Source organism: Falco biarmicus, chromosome 4, assembly GCF_023638135.1.
Source record: "Falco biarmicus isolate bFalBia1 chromosome 4, bFalBia1.pri, whole genome shotgun sequence".
NCBI classification, from domain to species: domain Eukaryota; kingdom Metazoa; phylum Chordata; class Aves; order Falconiformes; family Falconidae; genus Falco; species Falco biarmicus.
Window position 1 is genome coordinate 65,180,133 of NC_079291.1, and position 24,177 is coordinate 65,204,309.

A 24,177-nucleotide genomic window follows, 5' to 3' on the forward strand; every position below is an offset into this window, starting at 1 on the left:
TTGAAGCTGCTGTTCCAGTAATTCAACTTTAAAACTGGCATTTAGTTTCTTGCCAGCCAAAAGAACACTATTTTTGTAAAGAGCCACCACATTTCCTTCTGTGCTTTTGAATTTGCATTGGCAACACAGAGTTTGTTCAACCAGCAGGGGATGCATCCTTTACTGAAATACCACAGTGTCTGTGGTCTGTCACCCCCTTCCCTTGGATACAGAGTGGCACACAACAATTTCAACAATGAAGATAAAACATAACCAAAGAGTGATACAGATTCCACATTATTTAGCATGATCTGCTGCAAAATTGAGGCTGAAGACCTGAGACTATTCTCTGGTCTTACTTATTTTTATCAAAAATGTTTGCATGCAGATGATTAACAAGCATCCACATCCACTTGCATCAGATCAGGGCTACCTCATCAAGTTTCTGCTGAAAAAGACGTTTGATTTCCTCTTTCTGTGCCTGGCAGTGGGTGAATAACTGCTGTGCTGTCCCCAGTAACTGAGCATTCTTTTCCTGGAAGAGGGAAGAGTGAGAAAATACACTTTTAGCACCAACTGCAGCATGGTCCAGCTCAGTAGGACATTTACACCTAGTTTGTACAGCAAGTTGGGAATGAATCTGAGCTCAGAGCACGTAAGTGTGAACTAATCTAGCGCGCTCTCAGACTTTTGTGAGCCTCTCTTTGCCAGTGTTTAACACTTGGTGAAGTTAGGAAAGCTGAAAAGTGCTTTGAAGTAGTTTTTTCTCCTACGTAGAAAAATATAATCAGGACAATCTTCAAAATTAATTTTTATTCTCCCAGTGCATTGTAAAGAAGTAGTAATAATCACATCCTACAGAGCAGAAATGGAACTGGAAAAGATTATCTGTATGAAAACTGTTACTAAACTGGGAACAGAATCTAAATCTCCAGAGACCCAATTCAGAGTTTTCCTACACAATACTCATGGAATACATGCAGAAAATGAAAATACGCTGTGGGGGAGGTAGGAAGAAAGTCATAAGCAAGCCAAACCACTTGTACTTGCAGTGCCAACATCACTTCAGCATGCCACCCAACCCTTCCACTCCCAGAATATTTCCTGCCCATAACATTCCTTAACTAGATACTTGCTTACTCATTCCATGGCTGGGTACCGTGTGAGCCGCAAAGGGCAAGGACGGGGCTGGCTAAACTGTCTCATTTAAGCAGTTCCCAATTGAAAGACAAGTGCAGCCAGAAAAGCAAGCTCTGGAGATTACACTTTGCTCCAACTTCTGCTGCGGAGGCCAAATTGGAATTGTGCAGAAACGGAGCCATCGCTCCAAGAAGAAGTAGAGGACACAAGGGTGAAAAGCACCTTGATCTTCCAAGGAGGGAAGCAGCAGTGCTGGCAAGTTCCACATTTGTGAGAAACACGACCTGGCATACAGTTCTTGTTGCCTCTCATGCCAAGGACTCGGGAAAACAGTGGAGTCACTGCAATGCTGAACGGACTGCCATAGGTGATGCTGAAAAAGTCATTTATGCTTTCAACATCAGTCATTTCATTCAGCCTTTACAGGCAGTGAAGGAACTGACAGCTCCATCTAAGGGCAACCTGGTGAACTAGCAGCTCACAGCATCTTGTTTATTTTAAAATCATACAGCAAAAACATTCTTCTTGTACTTTAAAAACCTCATGTAAGAGGGAGATACTAAACAGACTACACAACAGCACCTCATCCAGCAAAGTTCTGCTTCTGCCTTTGTGAAGTTTAATCTGCCACACTCCCTGTGTATCGCTCCATTGAAAAAAATATTTTCATACTGAATTCCTCATTTTAATGTCTTAAAGTATGAAACAGCTGTCAGACACCAACACGAAGTGATTACTTTTCCACACTCTCCATGTCGACTTCCAGTGTACAGCACAACACTTGCACACTATCATTTCTCGGGCTGTTTTCTGGGCAAGGAGGTAAGTTACCTTTACGCTGACTTTCCTGACAAGTACAGAACAAGCAGAAAAATATGCTGCTTACAGAAGCTGAAATTTCAAAGTGCTGTTTGACTGTGAAAACAAACTGAAACAACCACAGAAAAAAAAGGTTTCGTGAGCACCACATCAGCATCAACCACTTCTCAGTAACGAACAGGGGGGCACAAGTTAGCCCCTCTTGACTGGAGAAACAGTTCCTGGGATGGAGAATTGCAGAAACCAACGCTATGGCTTTATGCTGACACCTTCACAAAGGCCACAGAGCAAAGGCAAGCTTCCACAGGGGCTACCAAAAGCTGGAACTGGGCAGAAGTTAAAGATTACTGTTGAGCTCTATGAGAAAGGGCTCCTCCATGGAAGTAGCAGGCACAGTCTCTCTCATCTGGGCTGATTTACAAACCAATTAAATCAGTCATAACTGAGGTAAAGCAATACAAGAAGAAAAGGTGTTTAGCCAGTAAATCTCCTCCCTCTGCTGGGGAGATGGCTCCATAGCAGAGAAAAATGCCACACTTCACAGCTGCAGGATTTTCTTCGCCTTTCCATGTATTTCAACCCACGACTTGGAAAATTTACACTTTGCCCATCATTAGATTATCAATTCATGTGTCGCTGCCCATGGCAGGGGGGTTGGAACTAGATGATCTTTAAGGTCCCTTCCAATCCAAACCATTCTGTGATTCCGTTCATTTATCTCCTAAGTCAGTCATGACAATTTGGGTTTTTTAATCCCAAACTTCAATTTGTTACAAGTTTAATGAGCCGCCTTCATGCTACAGTACTCAATTCATTTAGGCTTTCCTACCCCGAGAAAAGAATAGATGTCAAAACCCAGAAAATTCAGCTCCAAGGAACAAGTGTTTTTCAAGACAGTCCTCATCCGAAGCTGCTACAATCTTTAGCTAGATCAAGCCCAATTTAATTATCTAAGAGCAGTTTGACTAGCAGCTCACAGGATGCATCCACGCAGGGCAGCCCGCTAAGCAGAGGGCAGGAACGTGTTCAGGCAGTGCGTACTGCTGGCGACATCGACCACCACCCTCTTGCTCCTGTGACCCATGAGACATACAGAGAAGAAAAGGAGCTGCCAATCCCAAATGGGAGAAAAGGACAAGGTTCAAGAGACCAGCTTCCTGCACAGGTACACGCAGCTTCATGTGAAAATAGAGGAAAAAAACAGAAATATTGAAGTAAGTCTTATTAGGTGGAAGGGCACCAGAGAGAAGAGAGGAGGTGCATCTCTCCCAGTTTGCAGATTGGAAATTTAAGCACACAAAGACCGACCGAGTTAGCATTCAGCCTAAACATTACTCTGGTAGAGTCTCTGTAAGTGACCTGATGCAGCACTGGTGTCACGTGTACACAATGCCCATCTCCAGCATTTTCCTCCCACACAGAAGGTACCTGGTACTCTGGCAATTTTGTTTAGAAACATTAAAAGTGAGACCTACCTTCTCCTGCTCCAGTAACTGTTGCAGACTTGCTTTATACTGAGGAGTTTTCATGTATGCCATGAACTGCATGTACTGGATCTTAAAAGAGTCTGCAAAATAAATAAGGAGATGATACATTTCAAGCGAGAGTAAGTGCAATGCCCCTATTTATCCCAATTTGCTCCCTTGACACCTCTCCCCACTTTGCCCACTCTTGCTTTTTATTTGGACTGTAAGTCAGACCAAGCCATTAAAGATCAATTTAGAGCATGCTGAAAACCCATCTTCTGATGCAAGCTGAACTTTTGGATCCATTAGCTGCTTATAATAGGTACCCCAATGGAAGTCATGACAACACATTCAAACACACAGAGGAAGAGGATGAGTGCTAATGGTGTGTTTGCATGATGAAAGAAGAGTTGAACAGCTTTTAATGCACTGTAAGTAGAAATAATAAAAGAGATTAGCTGTAACAGCCAAACCCAGCCCCAAGCTCAGAGCGCTCATCCTCCCAGCTCACAAGACAGGGCTTGCTGTACTCCTACCACCTCCATACAGAGCGACAACAGGCTCTACACCCACATTTACTCCACCCTCCAAGAAGCACTTGCTTCCATCTCCCGTCTCCTATGGCAGAATGAACCTGCCTTCTCCCCAGCCCTCACCGCTGGGGCCCTTTCACCACAAAGCCAACCCCATGCTTAAGTCCAGTCTGCTGCAATCACAGGCAGCCAAAACGTTTAACAGATGGTACACAGTACAGAGCTTTGCAGCAGGGCTGACTCCAGACAAGTGGCATTCTCTCCGCTCCCCCCACAACCCCACCCGACACAAAACGTCACTCTAAATTACTCTTTTTCTCTCTCTTTCTCTCCAGTAAGAAATCAGTCCCAACTGTAAGATACCACAGCAAGAGAGCAGGAGTTAAGGGCACCACAGGTGCCCTCGGTCTCTGCATAGAGAGGAACGTTCCATCAGATTCCCAGATGATCTCAGACTGGCTCATGCCCAATGCCAAAGGCCAGAAACAGCTTGGGGTAGCAGAGAGGGGGAACCAGAAGACCCAAAAAAACACCCTCCAAGTTCTTCCTTAAATCATGCCTTGCACACGGACCGTATTTTCCAATGACACTGCCTCTGCGATCTCAAAAACTCAAGACAGCATCTCATTTACTTTGCTCTAAATTTTGCAGAGAAAATGGAGTGGTGTTCCTCAAGATTCCATCATTTAAGAATAAGAGAATGTCTTAATTTAAAAGAGAGTTATTTCTGACTAGCCATTCCCATTCAAAGTTACTTTGGATTCCTGCTACACCCAAGCTTATTTCCTTTTGTCCTTTCCTTATTTCCAAAGAGCTGAAACAACGTCAAAAAACAAATGCAGACTGAGACATCAACTTCAGCAGCAAGCAACAGAAGAGACCTTGTGGTGATGCCAACAGAAGTGGGGCAGGTGGGAGAAGATGAGGAAGAAGCTACCCCCCCTCCTGTTCAATACACAGCTTTCCGCAGCTGCTGGCTATTTGTAGCCCTTGGATTTACCGCATGTCCAGAAACCTCCAGGGAGAGGTTCCCAGGACAAGTACAGGCACACCGTTACAGCCTTACCTAGCAGCTTCTGTAGTGCAGGTGGGGTAGGCGTCACCAGTAGCTGGTTCGATGAATGCCGTTGCACTTTAGGAGGTAGTTGGTAATATGGACTATGAGGTGACTTGTATGCATCTAAAGAGAGACGGGAAAAAAAAAAAAAACCTTTCAGATTACGAAAGTCATTGTTTCTAGCAAGTCTAGCAGCTTTGCCATTGGAAAGCCTGTCATTCACAATGCGAGATCCGGTGACTTTGCTAGATTAACAACACTGCAACAAATAGTTTGGAAGGGCATCTGCAACTTATCCTCAGGACAGCAGCAGCAGAGACAAGCTACGAGCCACAGCTCAGCTCCAGCTTCTCACCAAGTACCTACAGCCAGATACAGCCACCACCTCCTCGCAGAAGCACCCCACCGGCTCACGGGCAGCTTTGCTTTGGAGGCAAGGGAGAAGTTCGGACACAAAACCAAACTGAACCTAGCAATGAAGGAAAGACAACCTCCAAGCACGCACTCACAGCCTCACATACTTCTCTAGGCTCCTGCGGCAGGGGGTGGCCTCTTCCACTGCCAGCCCTGAACTCACCCTGAGGAGAGGATGAAGATGTCTGTGAAACAGTTTGAGCGTGCAGAAGTTCTAGTGCGGTTTGGTTCTTCTTGGTCTTGCGCTCTGTGTTTGCAGTGTTCATTTTCTTGGGACGTCCTCGTTTCCTGCCTGCCATTTTTCTTCCTTTTTTACTTAGCTTTTTCTTCCGTGCTTTGGAGGGAGATGGCTTTTTAACAGAATTTGCCGCAGCCTTTTCTTCTTCAGCACCAGAATCCTAATAGATTTTGAAAAGCCGAGACCTCTTTAGTCAATTCTACCTGCATATACAGCATTCCTTTTAAGCAAGCATTAATAACTTTAATAATTTTGAAAGGAAACTGATGCATTGCAGTAAAATAACTTGCCAGTGAAGCAGACTTGCTTGGGGTAAGACCCAACACCCGAGGAGTTGTGCTCATTCTTTTCTGGACTTATTACAGAAAAGGAAAGTTTTAACTGTTGTCTAAGAAAAGCTGACTATTCACCCTGTACTGACTATATTCTTCAACTGAATTTCATTTAAAAGTCAAAGTATATTCAATACTTCACATTTTTGTGCATAAACCGTCACTGAATTTCTAACAGTATTATACAACGGAACGAGAAAGGAAATGAGTCTTCCCAAAAGAGACTCAGCACACTTTGAACTCCAGTCCCGTATCCATGGGATATGACTCAGGGTAAGCGCTGCAAGCTGGTGCTGAAGGTGAGCAAGGGTGGACAGCCAACTAGTCTATTCATCTTGCAACACCTTTTTTGCAGAATGAGCGGTGCAATTCCCAAGCATAGCTTTTATTAAGTCACTCCATAGCATTTTTGTCCACAGCAACAGCTACACCAGTTCACATGTTCAGAACACACACGCAGTCAGTCTCCCCACAAAATCAGGCTGTTGCTGACACAGACTACGAGTTTATGCACAGATGAAGAGAAAATGCATTTACTCTACAAAAATGCAGGGTGTTCACCTTGTTTTCTTGAACCTTCGTTGGAGTAGTTGTGTTGCTCTTGTTTTCTCTTTGTTGACGACGTCTAGCTGCCTCTTGTTCCTCCTAGATAAATGTTTTAAAAGACTTAGTAATTTGTTCATATTTACCACTTTTTAAGACAGACCACTGCATTTCCCAGCTTAGTCCCCCACAAGAGCTAGGTGTAAGTGCTCTTATCATACAATGCCTAATTAAAAAAGAAAAAAACCAGCTTTTGTTACCAGCAAGGGAAAAAACTTACCCTGCCTCAGGCAACATTCAGTGGGAAAAGGCAAATAAGTGCATGCCCCCCTTTTGCACTATATTATACTATATTATACTATAATAAGTTTCAGAAATGCAGCCACAGGGCAAAGGAGATTAAGCCCCAACCTTTTCCCTTATTCTGCCCCTCCCAATCCCACCCTCCAGATCACACACTGGTGTTACAGGTTTTGGGTTTTGCTTGTTTTTTTGTTTTTTTTTTAAATTATTATTAAATATTTCAATAGCTTTACCTATATCCCTAGCATTTCACGTGTTGCTACATCACTTTAAAATCTTACGTGACTTGAAATGGCAAAGCCATTAATCATCGTCTAATTCAACTTTAGCCAAGTCTGTAGAGGAGACGATAAAAGACAAAAGCAGCAACTTTTAAGCTTGATTTTCTACTAGACAGCAAAGACAGGAAATTTCAAAGAGCTCCCTCAAAGCCCTTCTTGTACCTTCCAGGTGAGGTTTAATTTGCATAAAAATTCCAACACCTCTTCAATTTAAGCAAGTTATCGACTAGACCATGTAAATGGCAGATTTAAATAGCCTCACCATTAAAATCAGGGAAGTTCATAAGTACATGCATGCCACCCTGCTTGCTTTTTTTTTTTTTTGGACTCTGAGAGGTCTTTTTTTTCTCCCAAGTTTGAATTCAGCAGCCTGAAATTACCCGATCTCAAAGCTACCATTAGTCTGTTTGCAACACTTACTAAGCAAGTCAGCCTGAAGACAAACGTTCACCTGAAGTTTTAAATTAAGTGGCCTCACTTAATTCTCTTACTGGGAATAACCAGCCCCATTGGTAATTTCAGATTAATACAGCCCAGCACAGTCTCAAAAATCCGCTGGCATTTTACTTCTACATGTAACAGCACAGACTGCAGCAACTGACAACACATTCTATGTCTCAAATAGCATGTCCCAAAAGTAACATCTCAGAGCACTCCTCAGCTTCATTTTCATGCAGCTGAACACTGGGACGGATTCAAACTATCATTTCCATTCTTTAACTTCAGTTCTTTAATGAAGGAATAGCTCTTTATAGACCTCCAGTGCAAGGCAAAACCACCTTGGGGCTGCCCCATTAATTCTCTATTAGAAAGCCTTGAACATGATTGTATTAGTGCTTGATGGCACACGATGCTTCACTTAAATTAGCTCCATGTCCACATTCCTTGCTTATCAAGAAAATCTGATTTTCTATCAGTTCTGTACATCTTTAACAAGCAACTACATTCCTCACAGTGGCTGCTCCATTGAGTTTTCTACAGAAAATGACTGAAACTTACCCTGAGTTTTGGATTTTTGAGACTAGAAAAATAGTTTTCAAGCTGAAAACAGAAAGATGAGATAGTCATTTTCAAAGTCATGACAGACAAATACATAAGAACAAAATATTAGCTTACGACAAATGCAGAACTGCAGAAATTCTGACTGGTTTTCTTCTGATAAGCTACATTAAGAAGTCATTCTTTTTAGCAACAAAGACACGTTGTATAGCAGGACATAATCCAAGCCTCAACAAGGTTTTCTCATCTTCACCACTGCCTATCCCTGCTTTAATGCTTTGTGTCATATATCCCCACGCAGCAAAACATTTTTCATGAAGCTACTTCATTCTTGTACTCCACCAAAATACTTCCCTGCACTCTAGCATATTCTTTAACAAAAGCATTATTAGACTGCAGCAGACTAAGAAAAATAAAAATAGTTTTACTACCATATCGTAAAAAACTCAGTGTGGGAACAAACACTCCCTCCACAAAAGTTTATGTTTCTACAGGGTTGTTTCTGTTTTCTTTAATCAAAAAAAATACCAAACAAAAAACCAGCAAATGCACCAGCACCGTTATGGAGCTTTGGCTGATTCTCCAGCAACTGAAAATTTAACTAAAATTGAGATTTACAGCTTGAATACGACAGAATGGAATGGTCTGTACACCACAACGCAAAGTGAAGAATTCAAGACGCACAGAGCCTCTACTCAGTGTGGCAGCGGCAGCACAAGACCACCGTTCCGCACAGCTACATATGCTGAGGCATCAGAAGGAATTACACTTGTGAGTCTGTGCACCTTCAACAAATTAATGAGCTACGACAGTAGCGTCCACAATTATACCCTTCCAGTTAGGCATGCTTTAGGTCTGTAAACACCTAAGGAATACGAGAACAACTCCCCAGAACAACGAACTGAAGCTGGCGTGTTGACTTCAGCGCAGGCAGAGCAGGCAGAGATCTGCTGCCCCGTATTTATACTCACTATGGTTCGGTCAATAGTATGCAGGTAGTAAGAAACTGGTTTCCCGGTCCATGACACAGACCCTTTCAGTGGTGATAGCTCCACAACTCTCATTATAGTGCCAATATCTAAAGGAAGAAAGTCAAGTTAGGGAACCAAAGCTCACTCAGCTCAGCTGAAACTAGCTAGGCAACAGTAAAAGCACATTCAAAACAAAAAGATCACTTGTGATTCAGATAGCAATGTCCTAGAAGAAAGCAATGCAGCGAGTTTAAAAAATAACTTCTTATTCTCTTGCTACATGCATCCTACAGAAAACTTAATACATTTGGAAGATCTACCCTTCATTTCTTCAGAGATAGACATCTGAGAATAAAATCATGTGCTAGTGCAAGCTTTCAACAAACAGAACCTTCCTGTGGAACCTACAAGGAACCCATCTGCAGTAACAGGCAGGATTTAATTAAACGGAACCAGTAACAGAACATCATTAGACCTGACCCATGTAAACTGTAACTGCACTATATTTGGAATGGGGACAAACATGTTTTCTATTTGCTTTCTTGCCTTTATTTGTTTTGTTCCCTAAAATTAATAGGTATGGGATGTGTCTAAGCATTTCCATAGCTGCTGAGCACTGAGTGGCATGACTGCAGAAAAAATTACAGCACGCTTCTAATTAAATAGAAAATTACCCAGAAGAGTCAAGAAGCCAGGTTTAGGATCCAGCAACTTCAACCGCTATTTTAACCACATTTTAATACTTGTTTTGGTTTGTCCCAACTCTTACCACATTTCCATTTCTTTTTCCAGATGGAACTACTAACTGTGGAAGTGTCACTTAGAGCAGCCCATTAAGACTGGAACCAGCCCCAGGCCTGGCACAGCCCATCCATGTTCATTTGATACTGGGATTTCCCAAACACAGTGTGGTCACAGAATGGGATTAAGACCTAAAATTTACTCCCACGATTTTCCATCGCTGTTTGTAGCCTACAAAGGTAATTTCTTTGCAGGACCTCTTACCTGAATCCCTGGATGAGTCTCCTATTAGTGGAGGCTATTATCTATTTTTACGCTAAGCAATCTCATTCACCCAAATCTTAATGAGCTATCTCTATATAATTTTATCATCAACATTAAATAACAGTGGATATATAAAATTTCAGCATTCTAGAAAACATTCCCAGTGAATCCACACTGGGGTGAAAGCTGAAATAGGATAAAGAACCGGCTCAAATGATAGTCGTACTCGAGGCTTTTATTAAGTGAAAAAATAATAAGAAAACGTTGGCCCCTCTGCCTCCCCACCACATCTTCAATAACTGCAGTCTCCCAAACCTCGCAAAGAGATCACAAAATGGTCAGAGGCCAGGAAAGAAAAGCCTTGAGAGACCAAAAAAAATTTATTTATGTCGGCAGGTCTCCTAACTGAAACCTCAGAAGTGCCTTCTTATATTTCATCTGGTTGTAGTGTGCTGTACAAGAGGTAGTAGGCTTTACTTAGGCGCTCTTTGTCTTACTAGCAAACTGACAGACCGATGTCAGCTCCCTGGAGGTTTGAGGATTTCCAGGAGTACCATTCTGTCTTTTTTTTTTTTCCTTTTATTTTTAAGTACACGTCTACAAAGGACTGGCAAGCCAGGACCCGACCGTTAATAAGGTTCCAAACCATCATATGCCACAGAACAGAGTATCACACAGGAAGGAAAAGGGCATTTTGGCTGTCCCAGGCACAGGACATTCACAGCAATTCAAGCTTCGTAAAAATAACCCACAATGGCACTATTTCAGTGAAATGCCTTATTGACAGTCTTGAAAATACTATTCTTGAAAAGCAGTTTACCATGCGTGTCAGGCCAAAAACAGAAAACGCAGCTTGAGATTTGTTACTCAGTGTGTTACTTGCCATGTTTGCACAAGGAGCGGAATAAGGCGTTTTTTAAATTTAGGGAATGTTTTGCACTAGACACAGTAAATACATGTAAAACCCGGCCTGGGTTGATCTTTTGCTTGAAAAATTTCAACAATAAAAACTGGGGAAAAAAAAGGAATTGAAAAAAGGTCAGAAGAAAAACCAAGAGCATGGGGTGTTAGTAATCCCAAGACCTCATTAAAGTGTAGTTCACACACTTGCAAAGGCCAGCACTGGCAAATAGCATGTCTACTATGTTCAGCAGAGAAGAAAAACACAAAACTTTGTTGGCAATGAAACAGACACAGCAACTGGGCGTTTATGGGATAGGTCTGTTTGATCAATTTACAGTACAGAAAAAAAAGTTTTCAAAGTTGAACATTTCAGCTTCCAAGCCTTACAGATCATGACTGGTGGGATTTACCTGGCCAGATTTAGACAGCCGTGGTGTAAGGAACTTGCACGCATGTTAGTCACTGCAGCTCTTTGTAGTTAAAGAAATGAATCACGCCCTTGCAACACCTTATTCCTCTTCAACTATAAAAGATGCCCAGCCAGGTAAACATTGACATTATAGACATCTAAACATAGCAGGATAAACCCCATAAAAAGAGTGTCTGTTTGTTCCAGCACCGCATGGGGTTTTTAGTTTGTTTCTTTTTTTTTTTTTTGTTTCCTTTTTTTTTATGTATTTGTTTGGGTTTGGCATGTATGCTATAATAGTACAACAGCATTTTTCACTTACTTACACAACTCTTTAAAGAGCAACAAAAACGCACTACAGACATGTTTGAGTAATGAATACACCATAATTGTAACGAACAATAAAAAGGGCAATCATACCACTCAAGTTTCGACTGTTAATTCTAAAATTTAGAGGTGCAAAAGGTTTTGAGGACACAATTCTCCCACCTGGCAAAAGAAAAAAAGAAAAAGCAGTGTCAGCTACCACCGTTTCTTCCAGTAATGACTATTTGACTATTTATTAAATATAACCCAGTACAGAGCCCTAGAGCAGCCCTAATAAAACTATCACTTGTCTATCACTAAAAAAAAAATTACTTAATGCTCATTCTGACAGCACCCAAAAAAGTCAATATATTAAGTCCTGCTAGGTAGCTATGAGGTGACACCTCAAGGATCACTTTAAAATGACAGATCTTAAAAATACTTTAAAAAAAAAAGAAAAAAAGCACATTAATTCTCAGTGGCAATTTACAGACATTCCAATTAGAAGCACAGCTATCTCACTCCTAGTTAGTGCTTTTATACACAAGCCCCCAAAGCCCTTTTAAACAAAAGACTGATAATCTCCACTTCGCAGCTATTGGCGGTCATTCAGGAGCCTCAGCACCTTCTGGGAAGAGAACTAAGGTTTCTCGGGTTTGTAAAGCGCTCTTGAACCTTCCCCACTTCTCTCAAGCCACCGTGAAGCAAAAGTTTTAAAAAAAACCCACTAAAATTACAGACAAGAGCTTAGGTTTGGGGATTTTACAGTTTGCAACAGAGCCCAGAAGTCACATTATTTACTTCAGCACAAAGCTGTACCATGGGAAGCCACAGCTTCTTTGTTCATGCCACACATTTTTCTTTCAAAAAATATTATTTTTGTAATTTCTACTATAACCAAATAAAATTGTTACTTATCCAAGAGGTTAAGAGGAAAGAAAAAAGGCCCCTCGGGCAACGTAACGGCCACAGAGGGGTCACTGGGCATGCCTGGTCACTGGTGTCTGCAACGCGACTTCTCAAGAAGCACACACGACACCCAGTGACAGTGTCCCCTTTTTAATACTTACTCGTTAATACCCAGTATTAAACATGACAACTTTAACTAGGAGAAGCCAGTAACAGAATCCAGTTACAGCAACTGGATATCCAAAGCCATGCTGAGGCCACCAGGAAGCTTTGCAGTCTTGGCCATTGCATGCTTTGTTGGTTCCAGTCACAGGTAAGGAAAGACCGGCAGTTCTTTCCCCCCCTACAGAGCTCTGCAGAGAGTCTGTACACGCAGAGCTACCTCTGAGTAATCAGGTAGGTTAGAGATATTAAGACAGGAGGCAAAAATTCCAAGGAATAACCACTGTGGTGCAGATGCTTGCCCGCAAGGCACAGAACGAAACCCACCAACCTGGCTTCTGACGGCTGTCACTAAGCCCTTGCCACCACCAGCTCCCACAGTAAGCAGGACACCAATGGAAAAAGGTTTTGAGTTCGATTTGTTACCTTCCTTCATGTTTGCAAATCGCTCCTTCAGTTGGTGATCCACCTCAGGACCAAAGGCAAAATTATTCACAAAAATAACACTGCAAGATAATGGTCTAGTTAATGAACAGGGACAGGCAAACGGCACCCCAGCACAGCTACCCCCCCACGATCACAGTCCCATAAAGCCTTTACTGCTACTTATGAAACTGAAAAATGCTGCTCGTCCCCCACTGTTCAGTGACATCCACCCAACAAAACCCTTTCTTCTTGCACAGTGCCACAAAGCAGGACCTTACCTTTCACATTCAGGGACACTGCCTGCAAAATTACATGTTTAAAAAAATTTAAAGGCACCCTCCTCCAACAGCTCCTCCTAGCATCCAGCTGAGTTTTGTACTGTAAGTTCCAACATAAAAACAATGCACAAAATGTTTTCACATCTCTGCCATGGTGAGGTCAAACACCAACACAGTAACTACCAACACACAGTAGTTAATCCACACATGAAAAGCAATACTCCCAACACAAGGCACGTTTCACCCCATCACTTCTTCACATGCTTTTAAGATACCAGAGCAAAATATCAAAATATATTTTCTCTTCTAGCTCTAAATTCCCCTGTAATGCAAAAAGACACTTGACATCTCTCAGCATGTTCTCCCTGACCTAGACCCAGCGCTTCATCCCAACCCACAACAGAGGAGCTGCATCTTTCTTTTTGGGTTAGGAAACCCAGTGAGGGAGGAGCTGTTCCTGAAAAAAACCCAGTCAAATAGAAACAAAAAACCTGCACGTAGATTGAATCACACAAATGATAAAAATGTTTGGGAAAAACGTAACACGTCACAGATTAAAAAAAAACATCATCCTTTTATTTTTAAGAGGATAGGCTTGTCCTTGTCCTTGGTGCCTGTCTCCTACCAGCTTGCAACAAGAGTCCTCAACATCTCTTGGAAGCCGTCAAGCACCATGCACTGATGAACTGCGAAAGCCTTTCTGGCATATTGTTTCAACACGAAGAACTGATTTCTTTGCAAGAGATGTGTTTGAAAACTCCCCTCCTAGTGCCTGCACGCACGAAACGTGTTCAACAAGGACACTGAGTTTAAGAGCAGCAGCCAAAGCTATTAAAAACTACGGATGAAAAAAATGTTTATACACCAAGAGAAAAAAAAAAGTTACTCTTGCTACGCCTTGCTCTTGGAAATTTGGGAAACCCTGCCTGGCAAGTAAGGCTAGCAGGGTTTTCTTCCTCCTCCTTCCCTCCGTGTGCCAAAAAAGAGGCCCTGCAAAACAGCCAAGCATATTAATGGGACTAGAAAACATCCAGGAAAGGAAGGGAAAAAGACAGAGCTTGCCAGATTGTATTTTTTTTAGTGTTCATTCTGGCACAATATTTTATATGCACATGACAAAAGCACAGGAGCCCCGAGCCCACCTTGAGTTCAGCCCTCTGTTCAGCACGTATTGCTAAGCCACAAGTACAGTTACTACAGGGATACTATACCGTGTGCCGCACAGCTTGCTCACACGGCAGCGCTCAACCACGTAGGACCGTGCCGTGGTACAAACGCACCCTTCCCTTCAGAGCTTCCATGCTCACGGGAAGGGGGCACTTCAACTTACTCCCTAAGGCTGGATGGCTCCAGTGCAAATTCATCAGACAATCTGCAGCCTCATTAGACAGAGCAGACGCTGAACAGTTGGCACACTCGGAACAAACACAAACACCTAACAGTTGCGGGCAAAAAGCTACTGGTTTTTGGATTTCTGTATCAGAGAGCAAGGTGGCTGTAGATCTGTAGGCATGCAGTTAGCTGCATACCACACAAAATAAACATCTACCAGCATTTCTGCATGCATTTAGATGAACCTCAGCTAAAAATTATATATATATAAATATATATATATAAAATTGTTCCAGGAAAGGCTGCACAGACAGCAGAGGAGCCTGCATTTGGAATAGCAAGCAACAAAGCTAAGCCCCACCATGCCGCAAGGTGGGACAAGTCTGTCCACAAATTAAACGGCGCCTCCAGAAGTTTTAACTGAGGTACATAATAATACAAAAATCATCAGCCTGGCAGATGCCTTCTTGATGGAGTACTCTTAAAAACAGTGTCTTGGAAACAATTCATAAATTGCTATAACGCTGAAGACTTTCAGAGAGCCCTCTTTGGCAACTGCCTCCCATTCCCCAACAAGGTCATAAAAACAACGACTTTTTCTTCCGTCCATAAGGCTGAAAGACTGCAAAGCCTTTAAAAATACAGAACAATATCCTATTGCTTTTCAGAAATTTACTCCCTTTTTGCTACCATCAGAAAGGAGTCTAACCCTATGTACAGATCTTCACAGAAATAAGTCTTCAAGACAATCAGCTTAAATTAATTCCCAATTTAAGTTGGAACAGACTCACTTGGGCCTTTTGCTTTTTTTTTTTTTAAATGGAAAGTGAGCCTAGCTGTGTGTACCAATAGCCAAGATAACTATGTTTTGCTAGAATCACTGACACGAACTACGAGGATATGCAAAACAGAGGTTTATACTGCTCTGTATAACCAGAATTTATCTTGGATACACCCCTGTATGGAATATCATGGGACGTGCATTTAAACCCATTCCTCTAGTCAGAAAACAGGATCTAAAGAGGCCAGTATAAAAGTTGGCAGATCGACTTTTGGTATTTGCTATGGAAATTCTATATAAAAAGCTGGCCAGCCGCCCAATTTCCATTATACAAACTCCCAAACATCCAGTTCATAAAGCAGCATTCAATCGCTGTACTGTACCTTGTGTTTGCAATTCTCTCTCTCCATTCTTCTGAGAGGAAGTCACCTCTTTCCAGCTTAAAAAAAGACAAAGAACACAAAAAAAACCACACACACACAGATGGGTTAACATTGTTCCTTGCTGCTCCGTATCCCTTTTCCCCTGGCCAAGGCCAAGCATGCTGCACCAGCCCAGGGATGCTGCTGCGGGTAAGGCCAAGCAAATTCCTTTGGGAACACCGAGGGGACCAAGCACCCAGCTGCTCCTCGGCTCCCCACGGTGCCTCCCTCGCTGCTCCCGCCCGCAGCTGCTCTCCTGCCCCAGGGGCAGTGGGGAAGGGTCTCCAGCTTTCACCACTGCCCTCTGAAGACTGTGCTCCACAGAGGAGCCAGCAATGCTGTGCAGCACCCCGACCAGCAGCGATCAGCAAACCCCCCTTGAGCCCCTGCTGACTGCCCTGCTTCGGGGGGAACCGGAGCAAGGACACTCAGCACAGGGTCATAACTCAGGCTCTTGTTGCACCAGACAGGCATGCATCTGATTTTTAAATATAAAACTGGAATGCTTCTAACATTTTCAAGTAACATAAAGGGCTTATTTGAAAATAATTTGTTATGACTTCAGTGACTTATAAAGTACCTTTCTGATGAAACCACAGCCAGTCCCAGCTACACAACTAACACCCAGCAATGTTTTCTCAGTTGTGCTTTTGAAATGAGAGGGGAATCTACGGGCCATGCTGTTTCGCTGTGCCACAAGTAAGGCAGAAGAAGAGTTGGGGGAGGACGATAAGAGGAAGCAAGAAAAAAAATAATATGCAGCTGTATAATTAATGATGACGACGCACTTTGAACAAGCAAGAAAGATGATGGCTTATATCAGAACCTCAGGAACATCAAAGCAACGACAGTGACTGCTTAGTATCCTTTCTCTGCATATACTGCATCGCACGGAAAGAAGCGAGCGTTGCACATGCCAGCACTTATTCTCATTTAGTGACAACTCAAACAGAAGTGCCGGCACTGCAATGCAGACACACTCGAGCTACTCTCAAGCCTCGCTAGCTGAGCCAGGATCCCTGTCTCCGTGAAGCACCAGAGCCTGGTGTTTTCCACTGCAGCTTTCTCCTCTCAGCAGAGCAGCCCAGAGGCAAACCTGTCTGAGCCGCCGGGAAGGACAAAGCCACAGCTGCCAGCAGGACTGGGTTTGCTTCTCAGGCGGAAAGGAATTGGGGAAAAGAAGTCCAAATGCCCTGCTGCTACACACAAGACGGGTGGGAAAAGTGAACATTTGAGGGTTCTCGGGCAAGAGATCAAGAACTTGGCAAAGATTCTGAAGTGTTAGAAACTAAACGTGCTGAAAACAGCAGGTTAGAATAACTGAAGTTAAGTCAGAATTCTCTGTTCTGCCAAACAGCTAGGCTGAAATAAGATTTTAAAGCAGAATTACTACCTGTATTCTCACACCTACTGGGAAGGGATGCACGTTTTGATATCCCCATTAGAGTAAAAACAAACTGGATGTTGGAGCGTGAACTCAGAGAGATCCAACCTAACAACATACTAGTAGGTATTTTCAAAACCTAAAGCAGAAACTCAATGAGACATCAGAATAGTCCTAAGGAGTACTGACTTCCTCTCACCTCATATATGGAAACAATTTTTTTGAGTTCTGTTTGCCCTATTTGTAAAATGGAGACCATTTCTAGATTATTTTTAATACATAATTTTGTCTCAAAGTCTTATCTGTTCTTTAAATAGTTTCACGTTGAGTAACCAAGACACAGGAGAAGAAAACCCACATGCAAGGCAACTATATTTATTTTACAACAACTTTTGCAAGTTAGCTTCTATATTGCAGTCCTCCACACCACATGGTTTAATGTCCACACAAGGTTTTCATACACTAACGGGAGAAAGAAAAACATTTGAAAAATAAGGAAGCATGATTATAAAGCCACGGTCTAACAAGAGAACAAAGAAGCAGTGTAACATGAAACTATTTTCAAATACTAAGCTTCATATAAAGGTCTTGAAATCTAACCTAAATGGCTGTTCTACTTTATTTGGATCCAGTTACACTATATGTTTGTCCTGCCCATGTGGTCAGGAAGAACGCAGTTAAATCCAAAATCTCCATGCTTTAAACTAATACAACCCATGGAGGCTGAACACCTTTTCCCCCCTCGCCCCCCCATCTACTTTGGCAAGATCTAGCCATGTTACATTCAAACGAACCACAGCCCTGTTTAAGCCCATCTATTTTTGTACCGTAATGCTACCCTAGCTCATACTTAGCCAATAGTTGAGGGGAAAATCTCACCAGGAAAAATACTGGAGTATAGAAATAACCAGATGGTCAACTGTGGCTGGGAGAAAATTGGGGTTTTTTTTCCTCTCTGGAAGCAAGACAGTGACTCCTGGAACAGTGGTCTGCTACATGCAAAACAAAGTACAAGAGGTATTTAATTGACTGCTCCTGACACCCAGTTTCTTTGCCTACTCTACGTGGGGAGCAGTAATCAACACATGATGGCCTGAATGGAGGAAAGCAGAGCCTTCCCCATCAACTGACAACTGGAATCCAACAAAATCCCCCCCAAAATCCCAGGCAACTCTGTGGTTTACAGTAATTTTGAGAGCAAAACAAGAACTGGTAAGGAAACTCCAGCTCACTCACTCCTGGCCAAGGGCTGCAGTAGCTAAACCAGAAGAAACTGGTCCATTATGGCCACGCAGGGAGAAGGTGGCACACCCATGCAAAGCAGCGGTGACAGCGATGGGGATGCACTCAATCTCTTCCCACCAGTGTCCCCACCCCCATCCCGGTCCTCCTCTCCCTTCGAAACTTAATCTCCTTAGTGAATAATGAATGGAAGGGACCATCTGTAATGCAGATATTTTCATCTGATTAGACAATGCAGGAGCCCTGCTTTATCTAAAAGGATAATTAGCTCAGTGAAATCCGCTTCAGAGAGCTGCCAGCCTGCATTGTTTCTAAATTTAGAAGCCAAACCAGGTTTTTTTTATTCAGGTTTTTCAAACAGATAAATTTGCTCTACGGAGACTGCAGAAATAACGCTCAACGGCATCTGATTCCTCTAACTCTTCCTGTAAGTCGAAGCAAACCAGCAGGTCACCGCCCAGGGGGAAGCAACAAGAGGTACAACTCCAGCACCGTGCATTCATCACGTAGCAGAGCAACAGTTGATGAAGGTCAAGCCCCTCCAGCGCGGAGGAGGGCTCCATTCTCGCCCCAGCGCCGGGCTGGGAGTCTCTCTGGTAACGCTCTGTTTGACCGGCTACACTAACCCATAAATTCACACGCAGAATACGCCTCATTCCAGCAGCCTCCATGCAAACACTTGGCTCACAAAAACCAGTCATTTCTGCCTGGAAAAGTACACATGGTTATTTTTAGGTTCCTGTTCTTTTCAAAAATAACTAGAGGCACGAATCCAAACCTCCAAAATGTGGCATCATTTCAAAGCCACAGGGGACATTTGGAGGGCTTTTCAAATACCAAAACATCAAGCTTCCCGCTGAAATAGGGCATTCGAAATTATCTGGGACAAATAGATATCCTGCCCTCTCCTCAGCAGCAGGGCACTGTTCAGCAATGGAAGTTTTTAAATACCGGTGATGTCAGTTATCCCCACAAACCAGCAGCTGGTATCAGGCAACAAGAGACAACGAAACTCCTACACAAATCCCTCTGCTTTTGCTCAGAACTGAGATTTCCAGGAAAACAGGCCAGAGGGGGCACCCCAAACTCAATCAGAGACAAGCCTGTGAGCTTACAGACACCAGGCTCCCCCTGATTAATGCACAACAAAAATCACCGCTGATCCACGGAGCTGAACCACAAGAGCATCCTCAGCAATTAGAAGCTACTGGGGTTTCCTCCGAGCAGACAGCACACGTGCCACCGATGTCCATCCAGCCAAAATCCCAGCCTTTAGCAACGCTGACCTGTGTTCTCCTGCCTTATTTTGAAGACCTGTAGATGATTTCCACCTACCACTAAAACAAGCTTCTGTGGAACAGGGGGAGGTATTCTGTTATGACAACCCTGAGTAAGCAAAACCAAACCAAATCCTGGCCTTGTGCAAAAGCCCAACATGCAACTGCAGCTACCTCCAGCTCCGCTTGCTGAGACCTACTCTAACCTACGACTAGAAGAACGCCTTCCCCTAGCAGGAGCGTACAAGAGGTGGAAGGCACTGAGAACACACTGAAAACTTTCTTCAAGGGTACCCCGGGAGGAACACCAAAGCACTTTCCGCGACATGGCAATGGCAGCACTGTGCCCTAGATACCTGGAGATGGCTCCCATTTTGGAGGCCACATGAGGATATTTACAGTTAGAAACCATGAAAACCCATCTGCCTCTTAATTGCAATATCACTTTTTAATTCGATGGCTGCACATGTGCAGAAATTCCCCAAGAAAGACTCTCTAATTATCTCGGCCTAATGACCTTCGAAAAGTCTCCTGTTTCCTTCAGACAACAGTTTTCTTGAAAAGAATGGGGTAAGGCTAATCTTGGAAACTCCTCAGTTCCATGGGAAGAGAAAAAAAGAAGATAAAAGGAGTTGAAACAAAGTGAGATGTGTTGGAAGTGGGACATTCTAGCTCAACAAGCTGAAGCAGCTGATGATGATAAAAAAAGCCCTAGCAGTATAATGCGTTCCCTCTGGATGCAGAAGAGAAGACCTGCAAAGAACATGATTATCCCTAACTGGTCAGGAATTAGACATCAACCACCATACAACCATAGCACAGGGATGTAAATATTGATGTCAAGTTGAAATATTATCAGTTGAATATAAGAACTAAGGAATATTCTTATCAGAAACTGTTACTCTTTTGGGTTTGGGGGAATTTTTTTTCCAATTAGACTCATGAGATTGAACAGCTCATTTAAAATGAAACTCTGTTCATTTAACAGGATTATGAGATACGATTACCTACAACAGCTGGAGATCAGGAGACTTACAAGCCAACCTATGGTGAGCAACCTTTCTCCCACTCCTCTCATGCCCCAAAATGATCTTCCCACTCTGCAGCTGCAGCAACGACCCATTCTGCAGCTGTAGCTCTGCAGAAGCCTCAGGCACCCAACGTGCCTCAGGACTCTGTGTCACTAGCTACTGGAGAAGTTTAATATGCAATTATCACCTGCAGGTGACTACACAATGATGTTTTGTTTTACTGAAAAAATGTGCATATATGTGACTGCATATTTTGTATGGAACCATTTCTCAAAAGAGACTTTTTTTCTATGATTGTGGACAAAATCGAATGGAAATACACCTGGATGATCAGGATTTGTTTTAAATGTTGTCTCAGAACCTTGCTCAGCAGAATTCATGTGTCCAAGCTGCTGAGCTTGTTGCAGAGCTGTTAAGGGCAATCAACTGCTGCCTCACCAAAACAGTGCTAGCTACAAGACAAGACTTCACCGGCAGATCACTTTTCAGTGAGAAATCAAAAACCCATTTCTGTTGGAAACCTATAATTGTACTAGGCTCTTGGCTGTTAAAAAACACACGCACCACCCACAACCCTGCAGGCTCAACTCCAGGATTTATTGCTGCCTTATGTACCACAATTTTTACTTTTACAGCAAGGCAGCTGTTATGTGCATGAAGTCAAAACCACCGTCCACATTATTCAGACAAAGCTGCAGGTGTGATCCAAGACTTGTCCCCACTGAACTTCTGCCAAGCTTCCCTCCTCCAACACTTTATTCTTCTCAAAATATTTATTTTTCATCTGACTGCCTAAAACATTAGAGTGGAATCCACAAGTTAAGCTCTGCTGATGACAGACCATTTCGATTTGTGCTTATTTGACTTCAACATTTGGAATTTTGGGATCCCACTAAGCATTCTTCAGGGCCAAAGTTGTTTTCCAGACAGATAAAGATCCCAGGTTTTTAATTCCATGCCTTCCAGTGTCTTCTAGCTGTATTATGAGACATGTTTGCTCTGTTTAACAATAGTCACCTTAGAAGATGCTAAGAAGTTACTAAAGAAAAATATACTGTTTGGCAAAAGCCTAGGATGTTTGATGAAGCAATAAATTCTAAATAAAATCTGCCCTGTGTTTCTACATGTGAAAGACCAAAATCTATCATCAAGCATCACTACCACAAGGTGATAGGAAACTTTCCTTAAGACAAGAAGTGCTGTAAGTGTTCAGCTCTTCTCAGAAAAGCAGACTGTATGTTCAAGAGAAATGTTACTCTAAACACTTTTCAGAAAACAGTTGCAAAAGCCAAAGAACCTAGGAAAAAATAAGTAGCTTTGTTTCAGTATAGTACCAGACTCTGTCACTTGGAATGCACAATATGGAAATGCTCGCTGCCTACGGCAATCAATATGCTTTCAATATTTTAGTCCAAGTTCCTATCCTATTCTTTAAATTACACAGCTCGCAAGCAGAGTATCTTCAGTAACAATTCCTTTCATGTAATGCCAGCTGGGTGACACAATGGAAAAATGCCATATGGCCACTTCATGAAAAGTAAAGCATTCACAGTGTTTCCACAGCAGGAAAGAGTTAGCAGCCTGATATCAATCCTCCTACAAACTAGTCCCACAGCAGGCCCAGCATCCCTCTGAAGAAAATCACACTATACAGTAAAGGCATTTCAGGAAGAAAGTGCAGAGGCAGGTGGCACTATCACCTTATCCCGCCTGCTTCCCAAAGGGATGGTTGTAGCAACCTTCCTTACAAGATAAGCCCTCTAAAGAGCACTGGGGATCTCAGCAGACACAGAAAATTGGGAAACAACGCCTGGCCATCTACGACCTGCCATTTGATCCCACACTGCTGGAATGCTGAAAGCCATGTGGTGCAAACCATTCCAGTAACACAGCGATAATGGTTCTGTACAAAAGGAAAATGAAGAAGTAGTTCCTCAACTACTTGCTGGCACTTCAACCGCGGTACACGTTGCTAGCTGTGACTTCTGAGCAGGAAAGTGTCACCCAGCTTCTCTGGGCAATTAAGGAAGAACCTTGATCCATCCAGCCTCTTCCCTGACCATAGGAAGGTGGTAGGAGAAGCATAAAAGCATGTATTTTCAAAACTCCCAGTGGGTTCCTATTGTACTATGACTACGTACATTTCCTCATTAGAAAGTGATGAACTGGGGAGCAGATTTTCTTAATGACATTTAAGAGGGGGGAGAAAAGGAAAAGGGGAAGGAATGACAAGGCAGTGCACGACTCTGCACATGCTTCACACTACCATTACAGTGGAAAATATCCACAATGATTAAGTAACATTTGGAGGAAGGGGAAAGCTATTTCACCATGTGTCCCTAGCCACAAGCAGAGAGATCCTCTGTAAGGACCCATTTACTCCTCCTGCTCTGCCTCCACCCTCACAGCACCTAACTCAAATCCTTTCCAAATCAGAACTAACCACCCTCCATCCTCCCTGAGCCCACAACCCACCCCTCACACCTCCAACTACAAGCCATCTATCCTGTTAATTGGTCCTGGAGTTTTCTGCTCTAATCTCACAGTGCTGGTATTCATCCAGAACTTCAGCCCCACGCTCCCGTGTTGAAACCCCTGCCATCCCATCCTTGAAACACCTGCCATCCCATCCCCTCCCACCACCTGTCCCAGGAGAGCACACCTTCACCTGCCTGTAGAATCAAAGCTTCAGCTTTTGTTTCTAGCAGGAGATTTCAGAAACCCAGGAAGGAGCTGCCATTTTCAATAGTCTACACAGCAGAACCTCCACACCAGGCGGGATGGGGGGGGATATTTAATACAAACATACAAAATTTAAGACACATGGCAGCCCCAGTTAAAATTAGAACATTTTAGAAGAATATATCTTCCAAGAGCTTCTGAAAAGACCTGAAAGTACTCCCAGTAATGCCATATCACATCAAGCAAGTCAGAGACAAGCCTGGGAGGATGTCTTTGAGAACACCATCCTCGGGATCAAGATAAAAGCCAGGAAGCAGATATGACTCATACTGCTGCTTGGCTGGTGAAAGGCTGAGGAGGACTTTGCAAATTCTGTACATCAGCATGGACCATAAAGTTTTTCAGCTGAATTTCACTCACTGTGTATTCTGCATGTTTTTTCCCATACCATTTCATCCACTTTCTGAACTCTCTGTCCATCGTCTAGAAAAGGGAGGAAAAACAAAACCACCGATTAGGATTTCTCGTGTTACCAGTTACACCGCAGTAAAAG

At 43.0% G+C, this 24,177-nt stretch overlaps 1 protein-coding gene across 8 annotated transcripts in view; it reads right to left on the reverse strand.

Annotated features, from left to right (window-relative positions):
• The window catches only part of DOT1L (DOT1 like histone lysine methyltransferase), a 76,668-nt gene that overhangs the window by 22,250 nt on the left and 30,241 nt on the right, over positions 1-24,177 (reverse strand). For all 8 annotated transcript variants that reach the window (XM_056335496.1, XM_056335494.1, XM_056335492.1 and 5 more), the window contains 11 exons: positions 24,045-24,107; positions 15,970-16,025; positions 13,196-13,275; positions 11,813-11,881; positions 9,076-9,182; positions 8,105-8,146; positions 6,540-6,623; positions 5,572-5,806; positions 5,004-5,117; positions 3,414-3,505; positions 413-514 (listed from right to left, as the gene is read on the reverse strand). In XM_056335496.1, coding sequence (XP_056191471.1) covers positions 413-514; positions 3,414-3,505; positions 5,004-5,117; positions 5,572-5,806; positions 6,540-6,623; positions 8,105-8,146; positions 9,076-9,182; positions 11,813-11,881; positions 13,196-13,275; positions 15,970-16,025; positions 24,045-24,107 — 1,044 coding nt within the window. The remainder of the gene's footprint in view (positions 1-412; positions 515-3,413; positions 3,506-5,003; positions 5,118-5,571; positions 5,807-6,539; positions 6,624-8,104; positions 8,147-9,075; positions 9,183-11,812; positions 11,882-13,195; positions 13,276-15,969; positions 16,026-24,044; positions 24,108-24,177) is intronic.